Below are 18,333 nucleotides of genomic sequence, written 5' to 3' on the forward strand. Positions count from 1 at the left end.
TTGCAATGATTTCACCTTTCTTCTCCTTTTGCTATCTTGTACCTTGGTTATAATTTAGGAATCAGGGTTTTCCAAACCATCTCAGACATGTTGGTTAGGTCCACCCTCCTACATCAAAAGTATCTTATATTCTGGGCAATGCACAGTATCAGAAGGCAGAGCAATAGGAAAGGACTGGAAAGTAAGGTCAGAAGCAGCACTAGAGTGAGTGGTACATTTTATATATATATTTATAGTGTGGGATTATATCGTATGTTCTGTACTGTTGTGCTCCAAGGCCCTGCAACAGGTAAAAGAGGACTCTATGAGATAGTGACTGTATGTATAAGAAGCAGAAGGAAAAACTTTCAAGATAAGTACGTGAAAAGACATGATAAATGGATATTACAAAATGCAGATTTTTCTTTTCTTATCTAGGCTAGTTTGGGTAGAGATTGTCTTTTCCAGCACTGCATGTCAGGGAGTATCGGAGGGATCTGATAGCTCTAAGAAACCATGGGAAAAAAACAAATATAAGAATATAATACAAGGGGGAGAAAAAGGTAGAGGAGACAAATGGCAGAAAAAGTTTATACAAAACTGGAGTGGCTGAGAGGGCAGAAGAGAACAATCACAACTTTGACTGAAGTCCAGTAAAACAATATGTAAAATGCAGCAAGGGTTGATCCAAAATGCCCAGGTAACATTTGTCTTGACATCTCCTCCCCCAGCTTCAGACAGAGTCCGTGGCAGTGACAGCTATTACCTGCCAGGGCTTTGCTGCTGAACTGGTTCCAAATGCCTCAGTGAGAACTACTGATAGTTGTTGCTCCATTATGTGAGGACAGCAGCGTAGGGGACAAGAGAAAAGATGGGCAAAGTAGAGGAATATAAGTAGGGAACTTATATGGAAACAGCAAGCTTTACCTGCCTTGGTACACAAAATTTCTGGCTTATTTTTCTGCATGGGATGAAGAGTCAGATTTAACATCTTGGTTTGTCATATAGATCTTTCAGTTCCTTCAGAAGTCAAGGACATCCTAGCATCTTTTATCTGGATTTTATTTGTGGTTCCCACAAAACTGAATGCCAATTATTTAATTGGGTCAGCATAATCAGACAATGGGGAATCTAGTAGGGCTACAGAGAGACACTGATAAGGAAAGTGTCTAGCAGTGCTTCTATGATCTAATGAGCTGTGTTGTATTAATTGTGGGGGTGTCATGAGGAGAAAAGGATGAAAATGCTGATACACTCACACTTTATTCCTTCCATTTCATCTCAATATCTACCTCACTTCTGTGGTGATGTTATCTCTGAAGATGACTGAAACAAACTGCCACCTCCTCCCCAAAATCTTCTTCATTTTCTCTGATGTATCTCACTGGTTTTGGACAAGTCAGTGTATCGTTGTTGGCCTTTCTAGAACTTTGCTTGCGTTCTAAGTTTCACCTTCCTCTTTTTACAATGCAACTGTATGCAAGGTTGGGTGTCTTTGATGCAAGGATCTTCATTACAAAGTGTCAAGAAAAAAGAACAGAGAAGTCAAGATACATTCCTGTCACTCATGTATGACTGAGACACCATTTCTATCAGATAGTCATATACCCATGTGCAATCAATCCTTTTCATTTCTGAGTGTCGGACAGAATAGGAAACACAACATTCACTCTTTCTGAAAGGTTTGCTGAAATTATGCAGAATTATGTTAAGCGCTATCTGAATCTGAAAATGGACTGTTCAAAAATGGACAAAGTTAATAGCCTATTTTAAAGTGAAAGTTCCTCAACTGTCAAAAGTTAAAGAGTTCCCCTTTGACGACTTATGATATCATTTCAAAAATAGAAAGTTTGAGTGTGTGAGGCTCTTGAAATTTTTTTATCTAATACCAAAGGTTACTTATTTATTGATGATTATATATGTAAAAGAGATTTTATTAATTTCATAATCTAATTTTGGCCATATTTTTATTTTTGCAATTTTTAAAAATACTCCTGCATGTCTTTTAACATACTGTTTTTACACCCAGGATGTATATTTACATCTACGTTTTTAACAAGCCCTTCAATAATCCTTGGATCTCTTCAAACGAATTCCATGACCACATCAATGTGAATATTCCTAATTTTCCAAAATCTCTGACTTGCCAGGCACATATTTCTGTCAACAGCTGTTTCATCTACCATTTGTATCACTTTTCCCTTATAGACTAATTTTGATGCTCAGTATTCCAATTTTTCAGTGTTTACCTCTTGCTATTAAGATGAAATTTTATTCGAGCTCTCTATTGGCATCAAATCCCTGATAGCTGAATCTAGAAGCTGGGGCAGAGGGAGTGGATTCATAGACAAAGACTTCATTCTTGCAGTTTCCACACAGCAGCTGTGGTAATGTAATGAAAAATATTGAAGGAGATGGAAACACCTCTATTATGAGCATATAAATGCTTTCTGCATGAAAGACATTTCCTTATGTCTGTCATGTTACTGTGAAATGGTTTGCCTTCTACTGCTCTTCTGCTGAATAAGCATCTCTTGTCTCATTTTCTGAGTTTTAATGGGAATGTAGTTACTGTTTTCTCCTTAAAATCAGGACATGGGTGTTTTAAAAATTAATGCAACCTGTGAGGGTCTCCTGAGATTTACTTTTCCTCCTTAATTTGTCTGAGGTATCGGTCCAGCTGGATTTGGCTGTGTTCTGAAACCCTGGGAAAATGTATTCCAGCTTTTCATGAACATGGGTTACTGTCTGTATACAAAATTTAAACTCTACTGAAAGTGACTGCAACATTTCCATTGACCAGAACTCACCAAAAAAAGTGACAATATCTTAAAAGGTCTCTGCTTTCCTGAAGTACGAAAGGGAAGTCAGGAATCTGACCTCCATACCTCTGTGTCAGCATCTGGTCACACATGCCAGGGTACCACAGGGACTTCTGAAAGACAGTAGTGCTGAGGCTCTTTAGCCTTGCTTTCACCTCTACAACCATATTTCTCCCCAACACACATAGTAATTGAATGGGACATCTACCTGTTACTGACAATGGTAGAGCTATTCTAATTTTCACGGCAAAAGATATTGCATTTTCACTATATTTTAAATTGGCTTCAGGGAACAATTTATAAGTACTGTCATGTCTCTCTTTTATCACACTTTCCCATTTTCTCTGTTAGTCACTTTGAAGATTGTTACCAGTAAGTGTAGTCTCTTCTCACAGAAACATCGCATTTGTTTTTTCCTTTCTTTCTGTTATTAAGCACCTCTCAACTGCTAGAAACTTTTGCATTTCCTCACTTTCTTTTCTGAAAAGTGGATTTTCTTACATAAAAGGCAGGAAAACTGTAACAAAAGTATATATTTGAACTTTTTCATTTCATAACACAGACTATATATATGGGATCCCCAACCTTGTAGGACACCTGAACTTGGCACGAGTTAAATGCGTTGTGTGCTACTCATAAGCAGGCTGTTGGCATCTTGTGGCTGCTTTAATCAGACAAGTTTACAGCTTCACTGTGTCTCATATAAATTCTGATTAATTTCTAATGAATGTCTCTTATTTCAGAGATAAGATGTGGCCTCTTCATAAGAAGTTTATTACCAAGAAGCTTAAGACTAATCCACCAGTTGCCAATATTATCTCCTGATTACTTGGGAATGATGATATTCAAAGTGCTCAGTGCTTCACTGTGCCCTGAAGAGCAAAATATTTCAAGGTTAATAATTATTAGGTAGAGCTGGAAACATGATTTTTGCCATACCAGATACTAAACCATTTTTTCATTTAGCCACAGATGACTTTCAAGCTCTGCAGGAGGATGTACTCCCACTCACAGCATAGCTACACTACTTAGCGAGATCTTTTAATCTCCTCCCCTTGTAGGTGCCCATTCTTCCAATATAGCAAAGAAGCAGTTTTGGATGACCCACTGTCACTCAAATAATTAGCACCTGTGATTGAGTGCTATAATCTATTCCACAGCAGCCCATGGAAGCGAAGATTACCACACTGTGCGCTTGTGGTATTTCACAGAATCATAGAACCGTTTGGGTTGGAAGGCACCTTAAAGACCATCTAGTTCCCACCCCCTTGCCATGGTCAGGGACACCTTCCACCAGCCCAGGCTGCTCCCAGCCCCGTCCAACCTGGCCTTGAACCCTTCCAGGGAGGGGGCAGCCACAGCTTCTCTGGCACCCTGTGCCAGTGCCTCACCACCCTCACAGGGAAGAATTTATCCCTTAGATCTAATCTAAATCTACCCTTTCTCAGTTTAAATCCATTAGCCCTCATCCTATTACTACATCCCCAATAAAGAGTCCCTCCCCAGCTTCCCTGTAGCCCCCTTTAAGCACTGGAAGGCTGCTATAAGGTCTCCCTGGGGACTTCCCTTCTCCAGGCTGAACAACCCCAACTCCCTCAGCCTGTCCTCATGGGGGAGGTGCTCCAGCCCCCGATCATCTTCGTGGCCTCCTCAGGACCCATTCAAGCATGTCCATATCCATTTGCACCTCTTCCAACAAGAAGAATTTAATGCTTTGGGGTATGGCAAATAGTACAAGATGGTATTTATACAAGAGTTCTGATATGGTTTAAGAAAATTAGGGTCTGAATTATGACAGAATCAGGTAATGTTTCAGTCAAAATGGCCAGACATCCTGTACAACAGAGCTTTGAATAGTGCAAACCAGGATGAAGGATTTTCTCCTCCTCAGGAAGCCATGCTTGTCACTCAGATTTGTCTTTTATAATGGTAAACTGCTGTTTAAATTTCTTTGTGTTACAGTGTCACAAGGCAGAATGTGTCCAAAAATTAAAATGTATTACAATATAAATCCACAAAACAATGTGAAAAATCAACTTCTTTCTGGGTTTAAAAATAATTGTGAACTGGTTTAATTCATAACATGACCTGTTTGTCTCTTGCTATTATTTTTATTATGTCCTGCTTCCCCTATTCTGATTCCCACAGTGACTCAAATCCTGTTCCCCCCACGTAGAGAAAGATCAAACTGTGTCCAAATATATTCAGACTTAATTACTTGCACAGGACCGAAATCATTGCTAATTTGCTAAAATAAGAGCTACTCTGCACTCCATACATCCATTGCAACTCTCGGTCTCATTAGTTGAAACATTGAATACATCTATGAGATTAATTTTTCCATCAGCCAGCAAGGGGACGGTAGGGTGCATTGCATTCATCCACCCATATGTGAAGCACTATCAAAAAGAAAATAGTTGTTAAGGATATTGTCTTGTGAGAATACATTTACTTATCACATGGTTGCCAGAACTCAGCAATAGCCTAAGATTCTTGTTTACATTTTCAAGGAGTATTGACTGACACAAGGACAGTGAAACTAATTCAAGGAAGAAAATCCAGCCTTATATACAAGTGGTAAGTAAAGCAAATCATATGAAAGTAGACTTTTTAAAGTTTATAAGCTACATATGGTCCCCAAGGCAAGGTACAGATAAGGGAATTGATTCTGTAGTCCCTTTCCTAGTAGCACTTCTGTTAACTTCTAATTTCTACTAGTGTGAGTAAAATGAGAGGAATAAAACTTAATTGGCATAGGCTCAGGATCCTGTGGATTTGTTCAGAAGCGTGCAAAGACTTTGGATTTGTTTAAAGATATCTGACTTGCCTTAGAAAAAAGGAAATAACAGGTGTGAATATGTAAATTTATACACAGTTATCTCAAGATGCAAAAAGAAAAAAATAGAGTATTTGTCCATTTTGTCTAGAGAGACATTTTGCAGACCTTTGAAAATGTAGCTAGTATCTATCTAATGGTTTTATTGGCAGGAAACTTCAGTAGCGTTTTAATATCATTAAGTAGACCATATAATACCACTGCAACACACAGCTCTGAGGGCCTGGTTTCCAGTAGGTGGTTTGACAGTATTTTATACCCACTCACTTTGCATGGGTCTGAATGGCTGCACAGTGTGCACAAAATTACAGGCTCAAAACTGAGGAATTTATCTTTTCATCTCATTTAAAAGCCTTAAACCATAATATTAGTTCTGAGGCTAAGATCTGCTTACAGATCAGTGACATCACATCACTCCTCCTTTTTTCTTCATGCTGATTAACCTGTTTAGACTTTCACAGAAGTCCTTGATGTAGGAGCTAAATGTCCTTGAAAACACTGGGCTCTTGGCAAGTAGGCAAATTCCCAGTATGAGGCAAAGAAGGCCAATTTTGCTTTCATTACACTGTTGCTATTCCCACCAACTTCCCAATTTTCATGAAAGTAGTACACACACACGTTAGAGAAGGGTTCAGTGTACTGCACGACCTGAATTCTATTTCTAGCATTACCATGAGTGTCTTTTTGCCTCTCTTCACCCGTCACTTCAAGCATATAAAAACCAGTTTTGTCTCTTGAGAGAAGATACTCTTACTTTTTTATAAAGCAGGAAAATAATCATTTGACATAATCATATGACGTACAAGGTTGTTCTGCAAGGGAAATTGTTACTAGAAGTTTCTTGGATCTTGCTGATTCTTAAATCTAGATCACTTAATTTCAAGAAGAAGGTGTTAGTGTCAACAATACAATTTTCAACAAGTAGGTTAGATATATTTTCAAATTAACACTATTGAAATGTACCTCTCAGAGAAATTCTGGTAAGAGAAAACCCCAGAGAATATTTATTAAATTACCTTTTCCCCGGTCACTTGTCACAGTCTTACTGATTACACCTAACTTACAGCTCAGTTAGGTCTCTCACACATCTGGAAGGTATTACTTCTATGCTAGTTCAGTTTAAGAATCTGAATATATTTTCTGATATTTTTATGTACTGAATGCCAGCTGTGCTATCTGTTTTCATATTTCAGATCTTTACTCCATTCATTTGCCTAACTTAAAGAAGCTGAAAAAATGGGAAAGAGAAACATGGAACTCATGTTTTCAACAATATTTCAAGGAAATTTATTGCTCTGGGTTTTTTAGACACCTTATTTCAATTTAGAAAAGCTATTTTTTGAATCACTCCCTTCCAGCAGAAGAATACCGCCACTAAAAATTTTAAATTCTGAATTGTGTATTTCTCTTAATTTTGAGGAGGACAGAAAAATTCCACCAGAGAGAAGTTGATCCGTATAAACAAAACCCTGCTCCAGTCTAATCCCACCATGTCTTCATGAAGCCAGTCTGGTGAAAAGAATGAGGGATTGTATTCTGACTGCAATTCCAACTCGAAATAGTTATGGCATAAAATCCATGTTCTTAAACAAAAAAAAAAAAGTATGAAGAATAATTTAGCACCTTCAGTAATATAATACCACATCTGCTATGTTTCACTATTTGCTGTAAATCTTTCAAGCTTTTCTGTTCAGTCTCTGTCCTTATAGTAGTATGCTTTTCATTATTTTACTCCTATCTCAGCAACTTCCACGTACATTTTTCTAAATTAAAGTGACATCACTTCAAAACCCTATAAATTCCAGTCAGTGTTCACAAAATGGTGAACATTGGTGGCCCTTGACTGTAAAGTCTTTAACCAGCTGAAGAAACAGATGGCACAAGGTTCCTTGTATTACCCTGCCTGGTATTTCAAGTTTACTCATCCTTTCTCCCTTGCTTTCTGCAGTTTGCTTATATTGAGTTCTATCTGATACTTTGATAACATTAAATATTTTTGTGAAGAATAATGATTTTGGAACATTTGCACTATTGACATTATTGTTTCCAAAAATATGTAAATGACTCATGAACAGAAATCAGCCATGCCCAGGATTTAGTAGGTGCAATCTCACTACTATTAGGTTTCTCACTTGTTCTGGTGTTTCAGAAGGGTAGCTTCATGCATTTTTTTTTTTTTTTTGTCTGAATATGGTGCTTTAGAGCCTCAGCCGTACCACCAAGACACGGCAATGATTTTTAAATTCTTACTGTCAGGTAAGGCAGTGACGGCTGAAGTTTAATCAAACAAGGATTCTCATATCCCTGTTCTGATACTGTGTTCTGGTAACAGCCTGAAACTTCAAACTGTGGTGAATTTTCTATGCATAATTTTATGGTGACTGAGATTGTTTCCCTACACATTTCAGTTGGAACTACAAAATCATTCTAAGACTATAACCATGCAAAGTACATTTGAGATATGCAATGAATTCTTCTGTTACCATCCTGGCTGTTTTTCAGGTAGGATTTCCTTCAAATAAAGGGGAAAATTTCTCCACAATTATTGTGCTACAGAGTTCCAACACAAGTAAATGCTAGCCAAAATTGACCAGAAAGCAAGTAAAGCAGGAAGGGCAGGATGAAGAAAAGCACTTAATCTAAACACATATTAGGAACCATGTATTTCAGCTTGGTGGCTATGTAACAGTATGGTGAGAAAGAGAAAAGGATTTGGTCAAATTTTCTTGCATTCTTCTTTTCCTTCAGTATCAAGAAGTAGTGCTCACTTCCCTGAAAACTTTGACTGGCATTTCCTCTCTAATATAGGCAGTGAGGGGAATCAGATTTATCAATCCTTGTGTTGCAGGGGTATTGTGTAGCAGAAGTGGCTTCCTACACAGTGCTTATAGTGCTGCACCATGACTTTAATAATGGGTTTTTTTGCTACTGTCTCATGTGGCATCCTCAGAAGCAAACAACAGAAACAGTTTAGGTTAAAGTTCTAGAGCATGAAATACACACTGTAATATATAGTATTGTAGTTACTTGGAGAGTTATTATAATTTTGCCCCTTGAAATGGAGTGATGTATCATGAACTCTTCTGCAAGGATGACTTCCAAGTCAAATATCAGTAACTTATCTGAGTAGCTAGTAGTCGTTACCCTTCACTGTAGAAACAGCAAACCAATCTCTATTTAGGCAATACTCAAATCATGAAGAACACTGCCCATAGAACATGCAATTCAAATTAGCAATGGGAAGCACAACTTAAAAGCAAGAATGTGACCTTTTTAAAACTAAGAACTAATATTAAGACCCTCTCTTATCTATTTCTGAAAAGCAAATAAGCCTTGATATGTGGAAACCTTGTTCTGAGGATACATTTGAGAAGCAAGAGCATTTCTCATCTACTTTCATCTGTACTTTTATGTTTTGTTCTCAAGGGAAGTTCTAGAAGCAATTGAAAGTCCATTCTTGTAGCCCACTGTAATAACAGAATATTTTTTTTCTAAAAAAAGGAATACAATATGGACAGTATCATTTTTTAAGTCAAAGTGCCCCTGCAAGAATACAAGGTTTGATGCAGATTGTTCCACGGCTATGCTCTGAAATATATAGCACTGCTACAGTATGTATGATTAGGTTAGGCACCTAGACTGTCCTAAATGAATAACCTCAAGTACTTCAAAATCACAATAGCTACACAATATACTAGTTTCTTAGAGAGAAATTTGCTCTACCGTGTATGTAATTCCACTGAAGCTCAACAGCTTTTTGCATGCAACAAAAGACATAAAACCCCACTTCCCTAAGTAGTTCCAAGATGCAAACTAATTAAACTGACAAAAACAAACCTCAATTCTTTCTTCAGAGCTGTATCTCAATATATTAACTCTGTGAAACTCTCGGCTAGCTTTTCCTGTGCTTCACAAGTGCAAATTTTGTACATATGGAAAACAACAAAGGCAAAACCATGGCTGGTAATAAAAACACTGTGGCGTGTGAGGCAATACACATCTTATACTAAGAGACTAGTTAATGATGCTCAGCAGTGAGAATTCGATATAAGTAGTCATACATGGATTTAAAGTCTCACTTTCTAAAGTAACTGGAAAACTTCCATGAATTTCAATTTCAGTAGGACCTGCATTTCAGAATACAAATTCATGCAAATTTACACTAGTACAACATAATGCTTTTAAAACGTTTAAGAGAAAAATGGCATCTCAGCAGTATGTAGACAAAGGAATAGCTTTAGTGTATATATAAATTGACATATGCAGTCTATGTGTACCTACTGTTCTGCATACTCTGCGTATAAACACACACATGCCCTGCCTCGACTTTAATGGTGTTGCAGTTTTGCCATAGAATAATTTTCCCTCTGGCATAGTGCACCAAAAATCTCATAATAAGAGAGGTAAGACATCACCGTACAGCAAGAATCTATGTGACTGGTATCTATAGAGTATAATTAGCTCTGATTACATGCAATGGGTATCTTAACATCCTCCCACTGATTTTTAGTTTGACACCACGCAGAATTAAACCAGTCAAGTCTAAGGCAGAGACGTCTGGAACACTTTGGAAATCTTGACTCGCTTTTATCATCGGTAAGCCAGTCAACGGACTCCCTTTTTACCTGAAAATGTTAACTTCAACTGTTTCCAGTGTAGGGCTGAATATTTCCTCCAAATAACGACCGAGCTTTACGCGGGCTGCACACCGCTTTTGTGTTTGGGCGATTTGAGGGGAAAAACTACCTCGCTGGCGGCAGCCCGCCGCCTCACGCCGGTTCTCCTCGAGCCAACCAGCCCGAGCTTCGCTCGTCGCACGGCGGGCACCGTCGGAAGGGCTCGGTACCGCCTTTGCAGGCACCGTACGGCGGCGGGGACCCGCCGAGGGCTCCCTACGGCCGCGGCAATGCCAGTACCTGAAGACCAGGCGTGTTGGGAGGAGACTTTACCTCAGCGGCGGCGGCTGAGGGACACTTGTAACGGCCCTGTGGCAACGGCGCCTCCCCCTCACCCCCCCGCCCGCCCCGGGCCGAGGCGGCCGTTGGGCGGGCGGGAAAGGCGTCCCCTCCTCTCCCGAGCGCCCGCGGCGGTAGGCGGCTGCCGCTCTCCGCCGCGGCTCGCCCCTCTGCCTCAGTAACGATGCTGTCCTAGCGAGGGATGATGACAGGGAGCGGAGAGGGGCAGAGCCGCCGCTGCCGGGAGCCCTGTCTCTTGCTCGCCCGCTCGGCACTTCCCGGCTCCCGCTGCCGGGCGCCGCATCGCGCCGCCTTCCTGAGGGGCGGCAGGAGGAGAGGGCGGAGGGGCGGCGGTGGTTTTATGGTGAGGGTTTTGTCCTCCCCAGGTGCTCTGCCCGCCGCCGGGCAGGGCTTTCCTCTTTCTCCTCCTCCTGCCACCTCGCCCGCCACACACGCTGCCGGACGAGGCCGGCCGGGAGCGGGAGCAGCCGCCACCACCGCCGCCGCGGCCGCTGCCTGAGGGGACCCTGACCATGTCGAGCAAGAGCAGGAAGAGCAAGGAGCAGGGGAGAGTGACCTTCCCCCCGCAGCAGGAGGAGGAGGAGGAGGAGGAGGGGGCAGAGGAAGAGGAGCAGCAGCGCCGGCGCCGCGGCTGGAGAGGCGTCAATGGGGGGCCGGAGCCCCCTCCGCCACCTCAGAGAGCCGTTAAAACCCTCCGGGAGCCCTACGGCTACTACCCGCCCCCCCCTTTTGCCAGCACCATGTAAGTGGGGCCCGGGCTGGAGAGGGAGGATAAGAGGGGGCCGGCCGGCAACTTCCCCGCAGCAGCCGCGGGGGGCCGGCCGCCGTATCCCCGGCAAGTTGGGGCGCTCGGCCGCCTCCCGCCGAGCCGAGCCGGGCCCCGCGGCGGCAGCGCAGCCCGCCCGGCCTGGGCAGCGAACGGGCGGCCCTGGTGCGGCGAGCCCGGGGCAGACGGGGCCGCTTTGACGTGGCCGAGGTGCGGAGACTTCGGGGAAAGTGCCCTGAGGGGACAGCCCGGTCGCGCCCTGCCCTCGGGCACCCCCTCTCCCCAGCCCGCGGGAGGCGGGGGCAGCGCGCAGCAGAAGGCAGGCTGGGGTGCTGGGGCGTAAGAGATGTCATCTCTTTCTGTCTGTCTTATTTTCCTGGCGACTAGCATAGCCGCCGAGAAAACCTTATTACTGCCTCAGCTAAGGTTTAGTGAAGCCATTGCACCCTTTTGCACTAGCAGTGCTAATGCATCCCTTCTATATTTTTTAAAGTCTAGGCTGTGATAAAACCAGGCTCCCCACAGAAATGTAGGACACCTATGCAGAAAAGCCTCAGTTCTTGAGATACATCTTATTCTGTTTCTTGTCTCTGGAAGATTCAGTTTGTTGTCTTCTAACATGTAATTATGTATCTATATATATAAATACTGACCATGACTAGACTTACTGCAAGAGAAATAAATTCAGTTTTACTAATAGGGTTGTTAACTTTCTTTTCTTGGACTTGGAGAATGTAGGTTGTCCATGAATTATTCACGTATTTTTATAACACACTGCAGTTTAGATAGACATACCTCTGAGCACTACTTGAGTGTTTTATACTTTCAGGACAATATTTAGTTCCTAATCAAATATTTTAATTACCATATGACAAACAGTTTATTTTGAGTTTTAAGTTAACATATTCAGCATTTATTGAAGAAGCCTTAATTAAAGTCACCCTAGAGATAACTGTAAAGTACAGAAATAATTAAGGTGGCACTTAAAATGGGATAACTACAAATAAAAGTGGTTTTTATCATCCCAGTGCAGAAGTTCTTCACAAATACCTTGTACCCCCGCAGCAATCCAGAGTTCAAGTGAAGCAGTCTTTTGCACTTTAGTTGTCTGAAAGTTAGTTGCGCTTTTCTTTGTCTAGGCTCCCTCTGTAGTTGATGGGATGAGAGAGCAAATAGCAGTGGGCAAAGCAACATAGTCATTTATCTTCTTTCTTGAAGTGCCTGTCGTTCTCCGTTCACCATAAAAAGAGCCTAGAGGATTAGTTTAGACTCCAACACTTTATTTTTAGACAGTTGAAGCTAGATCAGATGCATTGTAAGCCATGAGTCCTAAACTTCTGCATCCCTTTTTAGGTTCATGTCCTCCTAGAATCGTTGGTATACTCCTTTCTTTAAGAAATGTCTATTATGCTGCCAGGGAATAAAACTGGAGTTCAGTTTGTACAGCTATAGGCATTTGAGCCTGCAGCAAGCTCTATCTGATAGAATTGCTTCCTGGTACATAATTCCTGTCATCCTGTCCTGGGAGTCTATGACCGCAGTGATTGCAAGCCACTGCCTGGTGGAGTGACAAAAGGGCTGACATTAATCAATGTCACAGGAGTGTATTGAACTGACAGGGCATAGAGGCAAAAGACCCATGACTACCATTTCCCTTGTTATGTGCCTGTGGTCATCCTTGGCATAGCACTGGGATTTTTCTTCTGGAGTAACATTTTGTGTTTGGTGCTAACAGTTAAAATTATAGTGTATGTTAATGAAAGAAATATGAGTATCAGTTTGCTCACAGTGCACTCTGACACATGTAAGGTTTTAGTGTGCACAGAGTGAGTATGAGAATCCTTGACTGAAAGAATTTGTAGTCTAAATATTCAGTACTGACAAACAGTGCAAGGGACAAGAGGCAGGGAGATGTGAAATTTGCACAAGAAGATGCGCTTAGTTGGTATTTGAAACGTCTTCGCTCTGAAAGCTGTAACCTGTGCAAGGTACCCGTCAATGTACAGCTGGCTCCCTCCTGTGCCAAATATTGCTGGAAAAAGTAATTAACCTCAGATTCCCACTAAGACTGCAGACTGGATATAATACTTGTTTCACAAGGTACTATATGACCCAGTGGGAAAAATGTACAAAACCTGTAAACTAAATGTAGTAGGCATCAGATGCCTGGTTTCCTGGGTGTCTCTGAAAACTGTACCTTAGTTTCCTGAGTGGAATGACAGAACACAAGTAAAGGACTGAGTGTAAAAGGAGATTGAAAAATCTTTGTTGCTTCAGCCTTGTTAACTCGGTTCTTTCCTGGTGAGATTTTTACCTTTTTCTGTGTGTGCATAGATGCACTCTTGTCATCGAAATATAGTCCTTATTTTCCTACAAGAATTCAGATGGTTGATATTTTCTGTTGAGGAGTTAGTGAAGAGTAATGGTAGCAAAAAGCTCTGCATAGTTTGTGGGACGGGAGGGGAAGGAACAAACTAAGTGTGTGTGTACCTCCTCCTGATATCTCATTGTGTTTTGTTCAATTTTTTGACTAATTCTTTCCAGTTCGGAGCCAGAACTTCTGTGAGCTGACATGAGGGCATTTCAGATGATGGATTATGTCATTTCAGACCAGTGGGAGAGTAGAGACCTAAGTCAGATCTTGTAGCTGGCCTGATTTATGTTCTGCTGTTCAGCTGAATTAGCCTCCCTCTTCTGGAAAGCCCAGGCAGTAGCTCACAGAAGGGAAAAGGAAGCTCTCATTTAATACATTTTAGATTTGGTGCAGGGATTCCCAAATTATGTGGAAGACGCACAAGATTCCATGCAAATGTACATGAATGTGACACTATTTTTAGTGATGAAGAAACAAATTTACCAGCAGTTTCTTCTGGCACATGGCTGTAGCAGAGCCTGGAGGGACGGCAAAGCCTTCATTTGGGAGAGGTGGTGAGGCTGGGGGAATTGCCCCTCTAATGCTGACTGTGGCCCTTCAGAGAGCCAGGAGCTGCTACCTCACATGGAACAACACAGCCTTTCCCTGGGGTGGTAACAAAGCAAACACTTGAGATTGCTTAGTTTAAGAGATCTCAGGAGTGATGAGCTAAAATGCTGCTCATATGTATGTGCATGTCTGAGCACTTTTGTGAGTAAGGCAATTATCATTCCTTAATTTTAAAACTGGGACCTCAGAGGTTACTTTTGGCAGGGCAAGAGGCGCAATCCGCATCTCCTGTGTGGCTGACTGCGGTGGTGTTGCTTTTAAATGTGTATGAGCATTGCTATTCCCGTGATGTACTTATCTGATCTGTCTGTAGTCACTAGACTGCATTTCCTTTTCAAGGCTAGAATAGAATCATGATCACTAATGTTGTACTACAGTTTAGCAATGGGATACACTGCTTGTAAATTGGTGGTGCCATCTTTTATTGCATTTAATAGTTTAATGAGAATAACAGCCTGTTCTTCAGAAAATTGCTCTGCGAATCTGGGAAGATCCAGAATGAAACCTCTGATTCTCCAATTTCTCGTTTTTTTTTCATTTAAAATTGCTTATGCAGTTTGCAGTGTTAAAAAACAGCCTTAGAAACAAGATTATGAATCTTTTAAATTGCTGTTGAGGAGATGATGAACAGCAAATGCAGGGAATTTTCAGGGCAACTGTTTGTCCCACATTTCTTTCCTGCTACAATTCTGAAAGTTTGAACATGAAAAGGCATAGGTAGGCTAACAGAGAAGAAATCTGTAACTGAAACAGCCCATGGTAGAAGCAGAGGAATCACCATGCTTACTCCAGTCCTTTGCGGCTGCGGTGCTGATCAAATTTCTGGCTTTGGACATCGGAGTAACTGTCTAGGCAACAATATGATGCAATAGAAGGTCATAGTAAATGGGATGCATGCAAAACTCAAGAGACAAGTCACCTTTGCTTGTTTAGTGGAAATGTTTTTAAAAATATTTTTTGTTGCACATAAGGTCATACATTTTAGATGAATATATTTAAGGTAAACATAAATGTGTTATAACGTGAGAGGTTTTTGTGTCTTATGACATTACCTCATATGTAATGAACCAGTTGTTCAGAGTGTACATCACATTGCTCTATCTGAAAGCCTGTGATACTTATAATGGAGTAAAGGTCTTGAAAGGTGGTATACTCCTTTAGGAGCTGTGGCCTCACTAATGTAAGAGTTCTGCTGCAAAGCTGAAATGGAGGTGTCCTACTTTTGTATTCAACAAGGGGCTGATTGAGGGTCTTATCACATCTCGGTTAATTGTTAATCATCTTGTAGTGAGTTATGTTCATTTACGGCTATCACTGAAGTTACTGCGAGTTTGCCTAAGTAGGAGGCAATGAACTAGACTTCAGCTGGAAAATGGCTAATGGTAGCAGTATAGTTAGGAAATAAAACTTGTAACTTGAGGCCATCCTTGTTTTGTACTGATGAATGAGTGATTCTGCAGGTTGATGTGCTGTTTCTGAAGTTTGTTCTTCTTGCCAGTGAAGCTATTTGGTTCCTTGAAACAGCTGTCTAACTGGTGCACGTTAGGGCCAAGTGAAACATGCCCAGATGTGGTGGAACACACACCAGTTCATGAGTTGACATGATTGCTCTTCTCCAATGCCATCCTTATTTGTGCTGAGCAGTGAACAGAGGCTTGAGGCTTTATTAGACCCCTTAGCCATTTTTCTACTGTGAAATGTGAAAAATAGTTGGGGAAAAAATGGAGGGGATCAGCTGCTGCTTCATGTCAGCAAAAGGGGACTGAATTCTGTCCTTTCAGCTTCCTGCTACATATTGTGTAGTATAATTATGAAACTCAAAGTACTAGGACTAGAACTTAATGTCATGGTATATCTCTGCTGAAGAATTAACATAAAATAATTGGGCATTTTTCTTGCTTGGTGTTCTTGTGGATTTTTTGCTGTGTGTTCTACAGATTTTTACTTTTTTGTGTTCTTTCAACTATTGGGAACAATTAGGAAGAGAAGTATCACAATTTCCACCTCTCCTTCCTTTTAATGTAAGTTGTCAGCTCCTTACAGAGGCAAGGTTGAGAATATGAACTTTAAAGGCTTTAGGAAATAGAACACAAATAATTAATGCACACTTAGTTCTATTTTAATCATCTTTTTAAGCCAGTCTAATGATATTTAGAGATGCAACTTGAGATTTTGTTGTTTTGATGATTTCAGTTGGCAAATATTACATATAAAATGTGCTGAAAAGAGTTAAATAGTTAAGACTAAAATTTTAACCATTTTCTTCATGCTTTGGGATAGCTTAAAAATATTAGATGTAAGAACAGGAGAGCAGAAAATGGAGTAGGGGACCTTGTACCTTATGCTTCTCGCATGTGCTACTCTGACCAGAGCTGTGCTGGCTTCCAGGTCTTTGCATTTGCTGAGGGAAGAGCCAAAGAAGAGAGGAAAGATGCATGGGTGAACCTGACAGTTTTCTGGCAGTGTGGTGCTGTACAAGATTTTTTGCTTTTTATTTTTTTGTGAGGTCTTGGCAATATTGTAGTCATTAAAATACCAAGCAACTTTCATCTTTATTTTGAGAAGATACTGCAGTCGCTTCAAATTTGTCGTTTCTATCACAAGATTTATAGCTAAGGATGTCTCCCTTATTGGGAAGATGCTCGAATGCAACACCTTTGGAAGGATATATCTCTTTTTACAGAAGTCAGATGAGTCACCTCAGCCAGACAGTGGGTTTTGAAAGAAAGATAGAGAAAACAGAAAATAAGAGTCATATTTCAAAATATTTTGAAAAATTAAACTGAATATATAGGGGAAAATGTATATTTACGTGTTTCATAGAAGATAAATGAGGTTCAGGATGGCAGTTTAAAGTCTTCTTAAATCAAGAAGACACCATGAGTCAATTCGTTCGCTGTCTTTTTTACTTTTTTTCTTCATAACATTACAGTAAACAACTACATTTCTGTAGCTGTATGTTTTTAGATGTGAAGGAAGAATAGAAATGTAATGGCATAGCAGACAAGATCTTGTTTAAAAGGTAACTGTGAAAAGGCACTATTTCTGGTTTTACTTCTGATTTTGTTGGGGAATAAGGTAGTAGCATACCGTGGCTCTTTACCATCTGCACTCTGGGCTCAAATCTTTATATCTGAGTATTCCCAAATGTGAAATATGCCTGAGCTTTAAGATCTTAAATCAATTATATGTTTAACAGAGTCACAAATCCTCTCTGTTATGCAGCCCTTTTCATAGATTTAAAGAAGGTGGTACAGAGGTGGAACGAAAAGAACTTGATCCCATCATGTTTGGCAAAGCAGTTTTGGCACATATTTCAAAAAGTAAATACCAGTTAGCACTGCTTATACTGCAGTGCCACCCAGGTCATTTCTGGTAGTCCAGAAATACCAACCACGGATGAAAATGTAAAAAGATCAAATGCTTCACCCCAGGAGAGACCTGCCCTTGGTACTGAGTTTTACAATCTCTTCACTTGGTCTGCAGTGGAACTGCCCGTTTGTGTTAACTGAAATGTTCAGAGCACGGACTGGCTTTTATGATTTTTGTAGCTGTGATAAAGTGATTAAGATTTTATGTCTTGCTGAACTTATTACAACTGATGCAGAGAGCTGGAAGGCCAGACATATTCTTATAACCTGAATAGAATTAGTTATGCCCAATTAAAACAGTTAGGGTTGACATTGCTGCGTATGGGGAAATCCAGTGATGTCAACAAGCATTTTTTGTGCAGTGGTAATATAGCTAAGCTCATTGTTGGAAGATCACACACACACAAAACCCCACATGTATTTAAGAGGTTGTCGCTCTGGTTGTGGAATTGAACCTGCAGCAATTCAGATATGCAGCTTTTGAAGCTGCCCAGGCAGGTCCCACTATGTTCACTTCAGTATGTAGTCTTTGTGTGCGCTAAAGGTGCGTGTGGTGTTTTCTCCTTGGTTCTGTCCTTTCACAGACTGGTGGGCTTTGCT

General features: G+C 40.9%; 1 protein-coding gene across 2 annotated transcripts in view; it reads left to right on the top strand.

Annotated features, from left to right (window-relative positions):
• Positions 1-10,706: 10,706 nt before the first annotated feature.
• The window catches only part of TRPC3 (transient receptor potential cation channel subfamily C member 3), a 45,409-nt gene continuing 37,782 nt past the window's right edge, over positions 10,707-18,333 (top strand). For both annotated transcript variants that reach the window (XM_032997863.2, XM_032997865.2), the window contains exon 1: positions 10,707-11,355. In XM_032997863.2, the coding sequence (XP_032853754.2) occupies positions 11,126-11,355 (230 nt within the window). In that variant the 5' untranslated portion in view covers positions 10,707-11,125. The remainder of the gene's footprint in view (positions 11,356-18,333) is intronic.

The sequence above is a fragment of the Tyto alba genome, unplaced genomic scaffold (assembly GCF_018691265.1).
Source record: "Tyto alba isolate M040663 unplaced genomic scaffold, T.alba_DEE_v4.0 Super-Scaffold_23, whole genome shotgun sequence".
Taxonomy (NCBI): domain Eukaryota; kingdom Metazoa; phylum Chordata; class Aves; order Strigiformes; family Tytonidae; genus Tyto; species Tyto alba.